This window comes from Micromys minutus, assembly GCF_963924665.1.
Source record: "Micromys minutus genome assembly, chromosome: 10".
Classification (NCBI taxonomy): Eukaryota; Metazoa; Chordata; class Mammalia; order Rodentia; family Muridae; genus Micromys; species Micromys minutus.
Window position 1 is genome coordinate 34,752,472 of NC_137979.1, and position 16,390 is coordinate 34,768,861.

The following is a 16,390-nucleotide window of genomic DNA, read 5'->3' on the forward strand; positions in this document are numbered from 1 at the left end:
GGGTGGCTAGTACCTGGAGTGGGACAAGATAGGTTAGGCTGAATAGCCAATGTGGTAGTGCACACCGGTTGTGCCAGCATTCCAGAGACTAAAGCAATGCTGCCAGTTTGAAGCTGCTCTGGACTAGTACACAGTGAGACACTCTCTTAAAACTGAAAACAAAAGTAAGTACCACCCAGCAGCAGCAAAGAGTAAATACCCGACTAAAAGAAACTTAAGCTATTTTACAAGTAATTTAGACCAGAACAACATTCACAAAATAGCTGAGCTGTTTTCACCTAAAACGGATAATACAAAGCCAAAGAAACCCATGATCCAAAATGACACCACTTAAGTCTGAACTCTTGTCTTGATCCTTCCTTTAACTTGGAGAATTTGATCAGTGGTTTAAAATGCAAAAACCTGGCTTGTTGCAACAAAAGAAGGATGTGTAAAATTCATACCTGGTGGTAAAAGTCATCATCATCAAAAATCTCCTCATCCAAGTCCTTCAAGTGAGCATTGGCAGGGACCTGAGGAAGGATCTCCTATGTCAACAGGAAGGAAAAGGGTTTGAAAGTGTGAATCCTAGGAAGTCTGTCCATCAACCTTGCTACTCTAAGTACTAAACCTAAAGGTCAAGGCACTTTTTCCTTAAGATATAAAAAAAGAACCCTTCATTTACTTATTTATTCATTTACTTGTTTGTTTGTTTCAAGAAAGAGTTTTCTCTGTGTATCTCTGGCTGTCCTAGAATTCCTTCTATAGACCAGGCTGGCCTTGAGAATGCTGTGATTAAAAGATGTGAGCAAAAAAGTCCAGCTACGAACTCTTAAAATAAAATAAATTAATTAAATAAAATCAGTAAAAAATTTCAAGAACCTGAATGCTATAGTGAGACTAAGTCTCAAAAAAAAAAAAAAAAAGTGAGAAAGGAGGGAAATATTAACAGGTGGTTGACAGAATAAAGGGGCATAAATTATCATGAAAATGGTTAAGCCCACTTTTATCAAAATCCACACAAAAAATACTTCACCTCTCAGACTGGTAATACCTAGGACTGAGAAAAGAGCCAGGGGGACTGGAAATTAACATGAGTCTTTTGGGAGGTAATTTGGCAATATCAATCAGTATTTAATATAATTTTTTTAACATTCTCACTTTTTAAAATTCATCTATATATTTACACAAGTAAGTAGGAATATTTAGTAATGTTTCCTACAATTTGTTTATAATTGGCTACAACAGAAACATCAAGTTTGACTAAATTATAGCTTTTAGTCATTCAATGGAATTTTTTTTTTTTTTAAGTTTGTGATTTCCAGACAGGATCTCTCTGTAGCCCTGGCTGTCCTATAAGTTGCTCTGTAGACAAGCAAGGCTGGCCCGAAACTCAAGAGATTTGTCTATCACTGCCTCCAACCACCACAGCCCAGCACATAATAGAATTCTTTACAAACAGAAAAAATGAAGGTAGATTTTCATGGCTAAAGTATCTAGAATATAGGATATTTAAAATATTTTAATATTTTAAAATATAATGGCATTTTACATATTTATATAGATGCATATATATCTATTTGACTTAATTTTACAAAATGACCCCCTGAAGTACTATAAGCAGGTAATGGCTGCTGGGGAATGAGAACCATATTCTTCAATTCCTAGTTGTCCTTGCTCAAGCAAATAATCCTCCAACCATACATATGAAAAAAATCCTAATTAACAGTAGTGGGCCACAAACCAACAGAAAAGGCATGAAGGTAGGAGAAGACTGGGAAGAAGACAGAGTCTGGTAGAGTGGTAAGGGGATAAGAGAGGATAATGGGAGAGAGTACTCTTGGAGTATATACCACGTGTGGGGTGTGTGTGGGTGTGTGTGATGAAACTTTGAAAACCGTTTTTTAAAAATTTTAAAAGGGGCTGGAGTCTCTCAGGGCTTGGTGGCTTGGTGGTTAAGAGCATGCATTGCTCTTCTAGAGGACTAAAGTTCAATTCTCAGAACACGTATCAGGTTGTTCACAACCTATGTATAACTATAGCTCCAGAGGACCCAATACCTCTGGCCTGCATTCACATGCACATACCTACATGTGTGTGTGCACTTACACATTATTAAAAATTAAATAAATATTGAAAAATAATTTTAAAAGAAAAACATTTATCTATGTTACATATGTCATATGCATGCATAAAGCATGCAGTAGCAACAATATAAGGATCAGAATTTTCAGAGTAGAAAAAATTTAATAAAATTAAAAAGCATTAGGTGTGTGTGTGTATATATATATGTAATTAAAAATTAAAATATGTAACATGGAAGGGGAAAAGTTTCAAAGAGTTTTTCCTATAGATAAATGACTTCTAGACAAGGAAAAATTAGCCTCTCCAAGGATGAGCTCCCTTATTGGTTATTCAGTATGAGGTAGACAGCCCTGAAACCACACATACAAACAACAAAAAAGACTCAGCAGGTTGTATTTAGATATTTGTGTGTGCATATACATACTTATACATGTACGTAACAATAATAAACCAAAGAAAAAGAGGCTATCAATTTGAGTTGGAAGGCATGGAAGTGCTAAGAGGAAAGGGAAAATGAAAAGTGACATTATTCTAATTTTAAAAATCTATAAACATAAAAATGTATAAAATATAAAATCAAAATGGAGGGGGGGTATTGAGAGATGGCTTAGCAGTTAAGAGCACTTGCTGCTCTTACAGAGGACCCAGGTTCATTTCCCAGCATCCATGATAGCTAACAGTGTTAACCCCAATTCCAGATGAGCAACAGCGTCTTCTGGCATCCACAAGCACTGAACACTCAGTGTGTGCACAACCATATATAGAAGTGAAGCACTCATACATACACATAAAATAAACAAAAAATAGCCGGTGGTTGTGGCACATGCCTTTAATCCCCTTGGATTAAAGCACTTGGAAGTCAGGTGTAAATATGAGTCTGAAGCCAGCCTGGCCTACAAAGTGAGTTCCAAGACAGCTAAGGCTATATAAAGAAACCCTGTCTCAGAAATACCCCCCCCCAAAAAAAAAACAAAATAAAAATACTTTATTTTAAACAAAGAATTTTAATATCTATTCTGCCATTTCTACAAAGTAGCTTTGAAACTGTATCTTAAGGTCTAGGGTGCAGGACAATAGTAGAGGGTTTGCACAGCATGTGAGGCCCTGGGTCAGATCTCCAGATCATAGAAGCAACCACAAACATCCAAATCCCCTAAATCTTAAAACTGGACTTTCAACATTGCCCCTGTCAAGCTCCTATATAAACACAAAAATGGAGAGATGTGAACAAGCAAAGCCTCTTGCTGACAGCCAGCAATGTGGTGCTGCTCTCTTCAGCTCACCCGTTTCTAATAGAGAGTTCATTCTGCAGGCTATTCATTTAACTAGCCTCCCAGAGATTGCTCCTATAACCACATGTCCCTGAGTTCTTACCGGTTCTCCTGGCAAAGTCTCTGCAACAGGCTCTGGGACTGGCTCGGGTTTGCCAAGAACTCGGTAGGCAGAACGCTTGGTCTGTGTCCTTCGAAGTAATCTTTCTTTGTCCATCAGAATATGATCAATCTGAGTCAAGATCGAGCGTTCAAAGGCACCGAAACCCTACAACAGCATTAAACAATGTCAGATGACGCAGGTCAGTGCTGAAGGCAGCTACACTGCTTTTCTCTCTGTCAGCCGAGAAAGAGATGTCTTTTCAGGGGAGGTTCCTGTTAAAAGGTGAGCATCCCTACAATGGCTCTCAGAACAATCTTAGTTCTTACGCAGTCATCATTTTCTTCTGCTCCTTTAATAATGTTTTCATGTCTGCTTATTTAAAAGTATTTCACACTTTGAGCACAGAACAAGATACCCTTTCCAGAATAAAATATTCTAATAAAGTTAACACCGAATGGTAGAAGCCAGTGGACGCACACATGCACACACACGCACCTTGCCCAGTTTTCCAGAAGCAAGCTTAGTTTTATCATGCCATTTCTGTAGTGTGCGGTTCCTGTAGATGGTAAAGTCAGCACAGCGCTTTGCCATGAAGCTGGGATAGTCCTCAATTTCTAGTTTCCTCTTTCGTGGGGCCTTTCTTTGTTTCTTCTTTTCTCCCACTAGCTCATCTTCTTCACTGGAAATCTCCTCACTAAAAAGCCAGTAAGAACATTAAGTCTAATGTAAATATTACTTGAATAACAGACTAGGTTCACATCAAGTATTTAGATCCTGCCCATTATAACTATATTATATCAGAAATATGAGGATGGCTTTTTGTTTGGTTGAAAAGAGTCTCATGAGCTAGAATTTCAATGGTTAAGAGCATTGGTTGCCCTTCCAGAGGATTTGAGTTAATCCCCAGCACCTACTTGATGGCTCACAAATATTTGTAATTCCAGTTCCAGGGGGGATATGATACCTTTTTCTGGCCTCTGCAGGCACTACTTATATATGGTGCACAAACATACATGCAGACAAAACACCTATACACATAAAATAAAAATAATGATTAAAAAATGTTTTAGAGTTCATAAGGAGAACCAAAGATTCATGGGAATTTTCAAATGAATATCCAAAACACCTAGGTTTAACTTTTTTTAATGGTAAGCACACCATAAAAAGAAATGAGATTGTAAAAATATCACTTGAAATGTGTATGAAGCAGGCACATACTGTTACAGGAGAAGCTTTAAAACTTAAAAAATTAAGCACATACTCACATTTCTGTGACCTTAAATCCCAAAATCAATAAGAGAAACATATTTCCATAGCCAACTGTTAAGAAGAGGTGAATAATATTAATTGAACCTAATGAAGAGAAGCTTACTGTGAAGAAAACTGCAAGGGATAGGCACCCACATCAGCACTAACCTGAAATGCAGTGCAGATCAAAACCAGCAGAGGAAGTTCATTCACAGCCATTCCAAACATGGGCAGTATTCCCTAGCAACTATCTACCTAGCACTATGTTGTGTAATTAATTATAAGAACTTTGGGGATGACATAAAGTTCACAGAAGGATGCATACAGGACTCAGTATCTGCAGATGTGGGTATCCATGAAAGGTTCCAGAGCCATTCCCCCTTGGGGAGGGACAACTGTACACACGATAAAAACCACTATGAGAATGAATATATCACAACCTCCAACTACTCAGGCAGAGGCACTCACTGTACTACAGGTCCCAATATTAGAAAGTACTAAGAGAGATGGTTGTGACTGAGTCCACAGTATAGGAAGAAAGTATTTTATAAACATTAATATTAAAAACATGATTATAATCTACTAATTATTACAGAACAAAAGAGAAGCACATATTTTGCCTTGGGCTACAAAGATAAGTAGTTACAAAAAAGCTAGAACAAGCACTCTAATCCCCACTGTTCAGTTTTAACTACCAGTTAAACATAAAAGCAGCTCCATTTTATCTTTATCAACTCCCATTTCTATTTGTCTGAGAAGGACATGCTTTCCTTTTTCATACAGAATAGGAATCTGTCCAGATGAGAAGAAAATAAGCAAGCCAATGGTTCTGCTTCCTCTTTACCTCTCTGTGTTGGGTTTCGTTCCATCTACTAGATATCTAGTATCTGGGTACTGGAAAAGCAACTCTTCCTGGAGATCCACTAATGACCTTAATAATGCTTTCAGTGCTTTGTGACCTGGAATAGAAATAAAGCAGAAAAGGGATAATTAGTCATTTACAACTTTCTACAATTGCTGTCACTCCCTGTCTCCTGAGCCGTTCTGACTGGGGACACTTCTGGATGGAGACTGTCAGTACTCTCTGAGATGTGGTGCTAAGGAATAGGCAAGATAGCATGTGGATGATGCTTAGAAATGTGTCTGCAAATAGAAAGACTTCAGTGGCCAGTTGTTAAAGTCATTAAGTTTGGCAAACTCCTTGCCTGTTATCATAACTAATAAAATCTGATACTAAGTTCCTTGGGTATATCCTAGAGGCAACTCTCAGATCTCCTGGGTGATGAGTCTAATAAGCAATTCCTCCTGAAAGGCCCTCCCCTTGCAAAGAGTGCAGCTCAGTCCTCTCTCTCCTGCCAGATCTCATCTGCCTCTGACCTGAGCTGCAAATTAGTCTCTTGACCTTTCGAACATATCCTTTAAAAGTCTCTGTCCATGGACAAAACCCAAGTTAGAGGGCTAGGGACATGGCTCAGTGAGTAAAGCATTTGCTGTATAGCACAAGAACCGGAGATTTTAGATTTCCAGACATAGAAAAGATGAGCTGGGATCCCCAGAACAAGCTGGCTAACTAGACCAAAACAGCAAGTTCCAGGCTTAAGTAAGAGAGCATGCCTCTTGTAAATAAGGTGAGGAACACCAAAGATATCCCCGTGATGTTGGTCTCTAGTCTCCACAGTCACAAGCACACATATGCACAGATATACACAAGAACATGTATACAAATATAAATGCATACCACACACAGGGAAAAACCAGAGCCAAACCAGACAAGTTAATAATAGTTTCCAATTTATAGTACTAAATTGTATATTAATTTGTACATGGATAGAACTTGAGAGGCTTGGGCACCAGGCCATTTGGGGCTACACAGAAAGATCCTGCCAGGATAATGGGTTTACTCATAGGACAGTATTCTCACTTTGTTTTTACAGCCAACAGACTACATCTGTAATACATACAGGTCAAAATTAAGTATACATTCCATGGCTACAAACTTTCAAAAACAACAACAAAAATTTGGGGCTGTAACTCAGTCAGTAGACTGTTTGCCTAGGACTCATAAAGGCCTTGGAATTGATACTCAACATAAACTTCGCATGGTGGCACATCTATAATCCCAGGACTCAGGAGGTGGAGGTAAGAAATCAGAAGTTCAAAGTCATCCTCTGTGCTACAAAAGGAATTTAAAGTGAGCCTGGGCTAGATAGAGCAAACCAAAACACTAAAAACTGGAATTCTGCTGGGTGTGGTGTCAGACATCTTTAATTTCAGTATTTGGGAGGCAGAGGAGGATGGGTCTCTGTGAGTTCAAGGCCAGCCTGGTCCTACAAAGTGAGTTCCAGAACAGCCAGGGGTTTCAGTCTCAAACAAAAACCGCCAGACCTCTGAACTCTTGACTTCTGTATTAGAGTACTCCTACTAAAGAGCTCACTAAATATTGATAATCAATGTTTATTTGTTGAGAACACATAGATTATGCTCTAAAAATCAAATCCCACATTTTCAGTAACTGCCAGACAATCTCTACCTCAATACCCTATCACAACTTAAACCTGCCACCTCAAAACAGAACTTCCTTCCACCTGATCTTCTCTTGACTACATTTTTCTTCTGCGCTGTTTTCACAAATCACTGACATTTGTATACTTGTTAACGCTATACATGTAATTGGTTATGAATTCTCATATTTTTCATTTATATTATTACTGATAATCTGTAGGAGTCACTTTTACATAAACACTGGAGGCAACAAGGCTGTAAAAGCAACTCCTGTAGGAGGACCTAATTGAGGACTGTCTTGAGACCAAGAACAATAACTCTTCGTTTTTGGCCACAGTTCAATCACTTCTTGCCCCTTTTCAAGTTATAATCTCACAGACATCCCTATTTTCATTCAACAACCTCTGCATTCACTCCCTACTAACTTCAGCACATACACTTTGGCTAAATGATTTTTGCTTTGTTTTGTTTTTTTGAGTCTTAGTGTTTCTTTCTGGTCTTTATTTATTATTTTTTTAAATCATTTTCTATCCTTGCCAGTTCATTAATGGGGTATAGCTCCATCCATGTCATTTTATTTTAACATAAGGCTAAGAAGCTAAGCTACCTAAAAAAGCATTCCTAGACTAGCCAGGAAGAACTTTATGACCTAAGACAACTTTACACACTTTTACATTATCTGTATATAAAGCTATATAAATACAATTTTCTTATTTAAATGAGATTCCTAATCATAACTTTTATAAATTCTATAATCCTTTCATAACTAGTATACATTCATACAATCTGAAAGGATTTACAATATATTTCCTAAAAAATCCCAAATACCTTGTGTGCTAGACCAAGATTATCAACTAATTATTCTCTATCTCTAAAAAAAAATAAAACAGAAATGTAAGTTTATGTAAGTTTTCCATCATAGAGATGAAGAACAAATATAAATCAGAGCCAGAAATGGTACCTTATATACTCAGATCATGCAGGGTTGAGGCAGGGGGATCATAAGTCAAGACTGACCTGAATGCACAACAAAGCACTTCATAAAAAGAAGCATATGAACTCTTACACAGAGGTATGTCTCTGTAAATCAGCTTTGGGAAATGGATATAAACAAAATGAGTAGACTAAAACAAATTCTACTACAAAATGGATAGATAGTACAATAAAAGGGGATAAGGAGCTGGGCGTGGTCACATGCCTTTGATCCCAGTGCCTGAGAGGCAGAGGCAGGTGGATGTCTGAGTCTGAGAACAGCCTGTTATACAAAGAAACTCTGCCTTGCCAAAAACATAAAAATAAAAGGCTGAGGATATAATAATTTCAAAGGCAAAACTGCCTTCCTAGAAAAGCACTGAGAAAACCCAGGACAACAGAGGTGGGAGACGGTCTCGCTCTGCCGCTGCTTTACAGTATTCTCCAGCAGACAGGCTTTGCTGTCTCTGTGGGGTGATGCACCGTGAGCACTCACACAGTCATGGGAGTATGCTCAGTTTTGTTTTTTCCAGTGCTAAAGATTAAGTCTACGGTTTCACATGTTGTTAGGTAAGTGCAGTAACTTTATAAGAGATAAAGACTATTTCTCAAAGTGAAACCATAAATCCATTGTTTCTGAAAAACCAATTCAATTGAAACCACAGAACTAGAAAAGATCACACATACTCTCTCTCATCAGAGGTTCTTAGCTCCAAATCTTTAGATGGGAGTACACATCCCAGAATAACTAAAAATCAGGGAAGTAAAAAGGGGATACTGCCAGGGTAGGGAGTGGAAAAACAATAAACAGAGGAAACTAGGGTACAACTGATCTGATCAGGGAAAATAGAACAAAGGGGAGCCTCAAATTAGGGAAGTGGGAAGGAGATAAACACAGAAAAAAAAAAGGGCGAAATAATAGTAAGAGTATCTGATAAAGTCATAAGAAACCATACCATTAATTATTTACTTAAAAACTTTAATACAATTTCCATTTCCAGGTCTTGCTTCCAGAAGTTGCTTTCTGATGCGACCTCCCTACTCCTTTGGTCTTTGTGACTTCCACCATGGCGTACCGCAGCCTGGGCCAGAAGGTGCAGAAGGTGATGGTGCAGCCTATCAACCTTACCTTCAGATACTTGCAAAACAGATCTCGAATTCAGAGGGTTGGATTATTGGCTTTGATGAGTACATGAACCTCATATTAGATGATGCAGAGAAAAAAAAAAAATCAAGAAAACAACTGGGTCGGATCATGCTAAAAGGAGACATTATTATGCACCAAAGTGTTTCCAGCTAGCAATGATCAAGAAATGCAAAAGTTGAGAAGGCGGTTCAGTGGAGTTTTTTTTTTTTGTTTGTTTTTTAAAAAGATTTATTTATTATTATATGTAAGTACACTGTAGCTGTCTTCAGACACACATCAGCTCCCATGATAGATGGCTGTGAGCCACCATGTGGTTGCTGGGGATTTGAACTCAGGACCTCTGGAAGAGCAGTCAGTGCTCTTCTTAACCACTGATCATCTCTCCAGCCCAGTTCAGTGTTTTTTTTTTTTTTTTTTAAAGATTTACCTGACTATTTGCAGACATTAGTAATCCCACGAACCCAAATTTTATTTATTTATTTTTAATTTATTTATTTATTACATATAAGTACACTGTAGCTGTCTTCAGACACACCAGAAGAGGACATCAGGTCTCATTACAGATGGTTGTGAGCCACCATGTGGTTGCTGGGATTTGAACTCAGGACCTCTGGAAGAGCAGTCAGTGCTCTTAACCGCTGAGCCATCTCTCCAGCCCCAGTTCAGTGTTTTTAAAGGTGTCTTCTGCTGGGAGCTACATTTATACATCTTGTTTTAATTGCATGTTATAATTAGGTGACAATAAATGTGAGATTTTTTTATTACAAATAAAATGTTTAATAAATGTTAGTCTAAATATACATATACATTTTGAATAAAATTTTCTCATCTGAATTCATACTCTCCCCACCAAGAACAATAACCAGGCATGAGAAGCCTTCCCTTGAGCTGTTGGTCAGGATTGTCTAAGAAACACCCAAAACATACAGACTATTGCTATTGCCCTTGTCTGCCCTCAAAGGTGGAAGGTTAAGTCCCTACTGCTGAAGACATCATGCACTTCAGACCCAGGGTCTGGAGGCCCTACAGATGGAACTGACCTGAATACTTCCTCCCTGGAGAGTAGCTTTCATGTACCCAAAGGTGCCATGCAAACTTCCAGAGGTGAAAAGCAGCCAACTACTCAGCTATGATGCCTATGAACCACAACAACCAGCATGGCGTGACAACCATAAAGGTTCCTTAGTGGCATACCTTGGCAGTAACCTGCAGCTTCTCAGTGCACATAAGATCCATTCAACAAAAAGGAAACCATGCCTGGTATTAGAAACTAGCAAACTCCCAGTGAAGGCATGAATTTCGGAGGGGAATCTACAACTACCATTTTACAAACCACAAACCCAAACTACACTCTAAATATTTGTCTTTATCCCCGCAGATAAGTGTACTCCTCATCCTTTATCAAGGAAACTTTTTACAACAGATGGAGATCATTACATCTCAGCCAATCAAAATGCAGAGCTGTGGAGACTAGTCCCAAAGGATACATCTACAAAACAATTCCTGAATCTAAGACTCGAGTCATAGGAACAGGAAGTTTGCTGTGAAATTATGTCTCCTAGTAATATCTGAAGCTATCATAAAGTCTCACCAAACATGACTGCCTAACCATGAGATGAACAAGTTTAACAACAGACATGTCAAAGTAGGCAAGGGAAAGCCCATAAGGCCTCATTCCTAGAAAATAACAAAACTACAGGCAAATGAGGAATGCTGAGAGCAAGAGATATAGTCTTCTCCAGGGAAGAGCACACCTACTAATTATCCAATACCAAATGGTTAGCCTTGAACACACACACACACAGACACACACGTACTATTATACAGACGGAGAAACTAATATTTAACTATATATACATATATACATTCATATATGCATGCATACATGCATGAAATAACAATGAAAAAAGAGGCCACAAATTTGAAATAGAGGAAGGAGGGGTAGGTATTGTTAGGGTTTAGATAGAGAAAAGAGAAAGGAGAAATGATGTGATTACATTCTCAAGGGGGGTTGAGGGAAATCCTTGGACCAAGTCAGCACTAAAAATAAAAATGAGAAACAAGCCAGGGGTAGTAGTGCCTGCCTATAATAGAAACACTTGTGAAGTTGAAGTAGAAGGATCACATTTAAGAACAGCCTGGGCTACATGACAAAACCTGTTCTCATATAGACAGATGTACAGATCACCAGACTAAACCTCAGGTTAAGAATATGCCAATTGTCTCTGACTCTCTTCTCTCCCTCTGACCCCTTTCTGCCTCTCTCTCTCCTTCCCCCTCCACTCTCCCCTCTCCACCTGTTTCTTGGTCAGTCTCTTCCCTTTTCTTTTTCTCGTTGTCCTCTATCCCTCTCTTTCTCTGCCATGTCTCCAAATAAATTCTATTCTATACTAAAAAAAAATAAAAAAGAATGTCAGTTGTATAAAAGTAACATAACTCCACTAACACAAGAGAACTAAAATACTAAAACCCACAGATGAGAGGAAATGGAAAATTATTATTTAATAGTACAATTTGGGGTACAAACATGTTCTGGAGACAGACTGTATTAATGATTGTTACTATATAAGTTGTACTTAATGACACTAAGCTGTACATTTAAAATGGTTTAATAAAGGCCAGGTTTATGTAATAGTTCACCACAATAAAAACAACATGAAACTAATATAGTTCGGCAGTTGAGCAGTTACATGGCATGAAAAGGGCCTTGGGTTCAAAACAGCACCACTACCCAAAAATCAACCAAAAAAAACCTAAAAAACAATGACTTAAAGCCCAAGGCCACAGTATACTAAATAATTCTAATCAATTTTTATAGGGGAGAAAAATACCTGTAATATATATTTCAAACTGAGTTTATTCAAAAAGATCAGGAAAATGTATTATTATTTAGCACAGTATGGCAGATGACCCCTGATAACCTTATATGAATCAACTAATCAGAAACAAACAAAACGATTAATAATTCCAGTTCCAGGAGAATCAATGGCCTCTTCTGACCTCAATAGGCACAAAGCATGTATGTGCACATATGTATATGTGGGCAAAGTACTCATATACATAAAAATTGGTTAAAAATATTTTTTAAAAGCAAGAAGCTATAAAACAATGTGCCATGGATGCTTGGCAACTGGCAAGTTACAGTCCAACTCCATGTGGCATAACCAAAAGTACAAAAGGAGCTAATGAAACACTTTTTTCTTCCTTCTTTTCTCTTCTTTTCTTTTCCCCTCAAGATATGGTATCTGTGTAGCCCTGGCTATCCTGGAATTCTCGGTAGACCAGGCTGGCCTCAAACTCAGTGATCTGCCTCCCTGCGCCTCCTTCCTGAGTGCTGGGATTAAAGGGGTGCGCCACCACTGCCCAAAGAAAGACTACAACTTTTAAGGGCCACTCTCAAGCACTTTTTATTCTGTCCCAGTTGTTTTGTTTTTTAATCTACTATGGATCCATTCAACTCAACGTTATCAATCTAACAAGAAAGTCAAGAGCTACATCAGTAAATCAAAGTGCTTTTCTGTCAACACTCATATGCTCTCATTTCTTATACCCATTCACCCACTCAGAAAGTAGCCCTTAAGTCTAAGCTCCTTTCAACATGTCAAGAGACTGGCCAGAAATGAACTCTATAATTATTTATGTTTTTAAGCCCCCTTCACCTCATAACACAGTTAAATCAAATCAATTATCACAGTGGCCACTACATGGGTAACTTCCCATAAACAGATTTAGAAAACAGGACTCAATTTTTACTCCTTTACAAATATGAAGCCCACACTTCCATCTAGTGTGCAAAAGCTGGGTTGGTGAGGAGATGCCTCACACAGTGAAGGTGCTTACTATTGAGCCTAATGACCCAAGTTTAATCCCTAGAATCCATATGGTGGAGAGAACTGACCTCTGACCTCCACACATGAGCAAGGTATCCACAACAATAACCCCCACCTCCCACTTATAAATAAAAAGATTCTGTGTAAAACCTACAGACACGATGGAGCAATCCTTTGCTGAAGATAAAAGCCTCCACAAAGCCACAGATGGAGAACGAAGAATCAGAATACTCAAATCCAACAGTGAATTCCTCAAATTCTTCCCAGGCAAAATAAATAAGTATCCTCTTTATTATTCATACAGAACTGAATTCTATTTGTCCAACACTATGAATAATAGATAAACGGAAATCAACAGTTTCTAATTCACCTCAAATTTTTCTGCTAACAATTACAGAGTTAAAAAGTTAAGAGATGCAATGAAGACTCAATGTTTGAGCACTCTTGGCATATGGCCACAAAACAAATGGAGACTGTCAAGGATATTTGTGTTTAGTTTGCCCTACATGGTCCATTTCCAGAAGCCTTTTTCTTAAGAGAAGATTAAGAAAGACATATGCTTTCCCACGCTACCAAGACTCAATATAAGCTGCTACCAGTGTTAGGAATAATTCTGAGTACAGAACAGGGGAAAGAGCACTTTATTCAGAGTCCAGAGCCAGAAGGGACCAATTTAATCTCTTTGAGGCTCTATTTTCTCACCTATATAATTTAGGCAATTATTTCCTTGTTGATCTTATAAAAATGGGGTAAAAAAAAAGATAGCTGTATCATTGTTTATAGATATATTTTGGATATTCTAAAAACTTTAGAAAGAGAAAGTCTGTTACTATGAAACCATCATCTCATACATGGTCAAAATCTTTTAAGAGCTGTATGTGCTGAGCTACAGCAAGCACCAAAGCTAGACTGGATTGAACTGGTATTCACTGATCCCAATATTCACTTACACACTACTCATTTGGAAGCATTTCTATAAAATATCATCAGTCTAAAAATCATCTTCATCTAACAAGCTTATTTTTCCTGATCCAACAATATTTCCCGATACTAGCAAAATTGGAGGCACAAAATCAGTTTGGATGTGTGCTAATTAATTATAAACTAGCATGTAAATTTCTGGCAGGGAAGGAGGGGAAATGAGAAGTGTATGAATGTGTAGAGTAAAATGAAGCTTGCCTTTCCACTTTTTAAAATGTCTATACACTTATTGTAAATAAATATGCAAACACACAGTTTTTTATATCCAAGTACACACAAGCTCTCTCTCATCACCCCAGATGGATGCCCTGAGCCGGAATTTGCAGATTATAAGAGTGTCTCTTTTTTTTCTTGATCAAAAGTAACTCCGAAACTAGAGCTAAAGTACAGGTCAAAATGACACAAGAAAGACTGGCCAAGAACAATACTTTTCATTCAAATCCACACAAGCCTGCCACTTGCACTAGTCATCCCCAGCAATTAATCCCCCAAGAAAGACATTTGATTAAATCTTTTCAAGCAAATCCTTTGCTTTGCTTTTGTTAGTTCACTTCTTGTCAACATCTATTAAAATATGCCTTTAATTCTCCCACAATCTTAAAAAACACCGATTCCACTGTCTTCAACTTTAATCAACTGTATGGCCGGCATTTTTCATTTCATAATAATGTGCTGCTTGGAATTCAAGAGGCAGGCTCAGCATCAATCATCTGGTAAGAATTTTTCCACTGCAATAAATATGCAAATGAGGAGAGCCAGTCAGTCGTATTTCAGGCCCGACTTGCTAGTGTTTTAAAAAAGACACAAATTTATTAATTGCCGGTGGCCAGAGGAATCCTATTACTTTGGGCATTGATTACAAAGCTGTGTGAGTGATTATTGTGCAACTCGCGGGCTACCCAGGCATGAGGAAAAATTATTAAAGCAAGGCAGAGATTATCAACTCAGAATAACAATAAGCCTTAACATTTAGGCCCTAACTTCTTCAACAAAGAATTACGTGAAGGCTTCACTGTATCATAATTCTGAATTCTGTCAGTATTACTGTTTGGCTTGTTCTATATTCCCCAAGCAGAATGGCACTGCCAGTAAGAAAGAGGACTGCAGGTTACAATTCCTCAACAACCACCATTAGGATGAATGGCTACCACTTCTAATGTACATCCAACTAGGATTTGTGTATTTCCATGTAAGATGCAGACATTCAGGTGTATGCATTTTTACATGCACCAATTTAGACAAATGGACAACTGTGGCAGGGACTGTGGCTCTGACTGGACAGTGGAGGGAGACAGGCACCCTGTGATGGCTATTACTGTGGACCAAAAGTACAATTTTCTTAACGGTATGAAATAACAAGAATATAACTTTTTCAAGCAGAGTATGGGGACTTATATTCTAAAATCATGAATGCTAAGCCATCAGCAGACTTGGGTTTTCAAACCTCAGAGGGCATGGCTTTAGAAGACGTACCGCCCGTTGAAGAGTCTACAGAGAAAACAGCTTGATGGGCTAATTCAGAATGCAAAGTGTTTTTGGAAGAAACGTTCAATTCAAGATATATTAAATAAAATAAGAAAGAGGACTCAGTGGACAAAGCTTATTTTTTTCTTTTAAGAGAATGATGTGGGGAATTGGGGAAGTGAGTAGAAGTTGAGATGAGGGAGAGATGAAGAGACATATGGTGAATTATACGCTAAGTGAGCTGCTGCACAGAAAGAAACAAAAAAGAAAAAACCCTCAACATTTTACATTCCTGCCACACTAAGTAACATGATAAATAGAGCACATTTGAGTTCTGTGGAGGAACACCCCACGCAAGCTGTAATTTCTGACCGGGAATGAATTTATAAGGAAGAGAAAGGAACTGCAGAATTTCTTAGGTTTCCCTGAATACTCTCTCAAACACCTTGATGAAGTGTCAATAAATCCTTAAAAAGCCCTATAGGACACAACAATCTAACTGATCAATGTACTTCCAAATATCCTCGACAGTTACCTTCCTGCACAGGTCCTAGACAGCCTCCACTGTTCTTGAATACTTTCCTAAGACGGAAAATTCATCCCCCCACCTTTAAATAGAAAGAGTAAATATTCAGGATACAAGGCACTTAAAATCCGAGTTTATTTATAAGTGATTATTTAAACTGCCAAGCAGTAGTTATCCAGGAAAAGTGGGTATACTTTCATTTGTATTTGATATACTTTTGAACTGTTTGAATATTTTATAAGCATACATTACTTTCATTATTTAAAATTTTATTAAAACTTA

The 16,390-nt window shown here is 37.9% G+C and overlaps 1 protein-coding gene and 1 pseudogene across 3 annotated transcripts in view; one reads left to right on the plus strand and one right to left on the minus strand.

Annotated features, from left to right (window-relative positions):
- AATF (apoptosis antagonizing transcription factor) overlaps positions 1-16,390 on the minus strand; it is an 81,646-nt gene that overhangs the window by 41,204 nt on the left and 24,052 nt on the right. For both annotated transcript variants that reach the window (XM_080924489.1, XM_080924490.1), the window contains exons 6-9: positions 5,531-5,645; positions 3,934-4,132; positions 3,439-3,603; positions 444-527 (exon numbers count right to left, since the gene is read on the minus strand). In XM_080924489.1, the coding sequence (XP_080780615.1) occupies positions 444-527; positions 3,439-3,603; positions 3,934-4,132; positions 5,531-5,645 (563 nt within the window). The remainder of the gene's footprint in view (positions 1-443; positions 528-3,438; positions 3,604-3,933; positions 4,133-5,530; positions 5,646-16,390) is intronic.
- On the plus strand, positions 9,228-9,460 carry LOC308426246 (small nuclear ribonucleoprotein E-like; annotated as a pseudogene). The gene has a single exon. The product of its transcript is annotated as a small nuclear ribonucleoprotein E-like (transcript).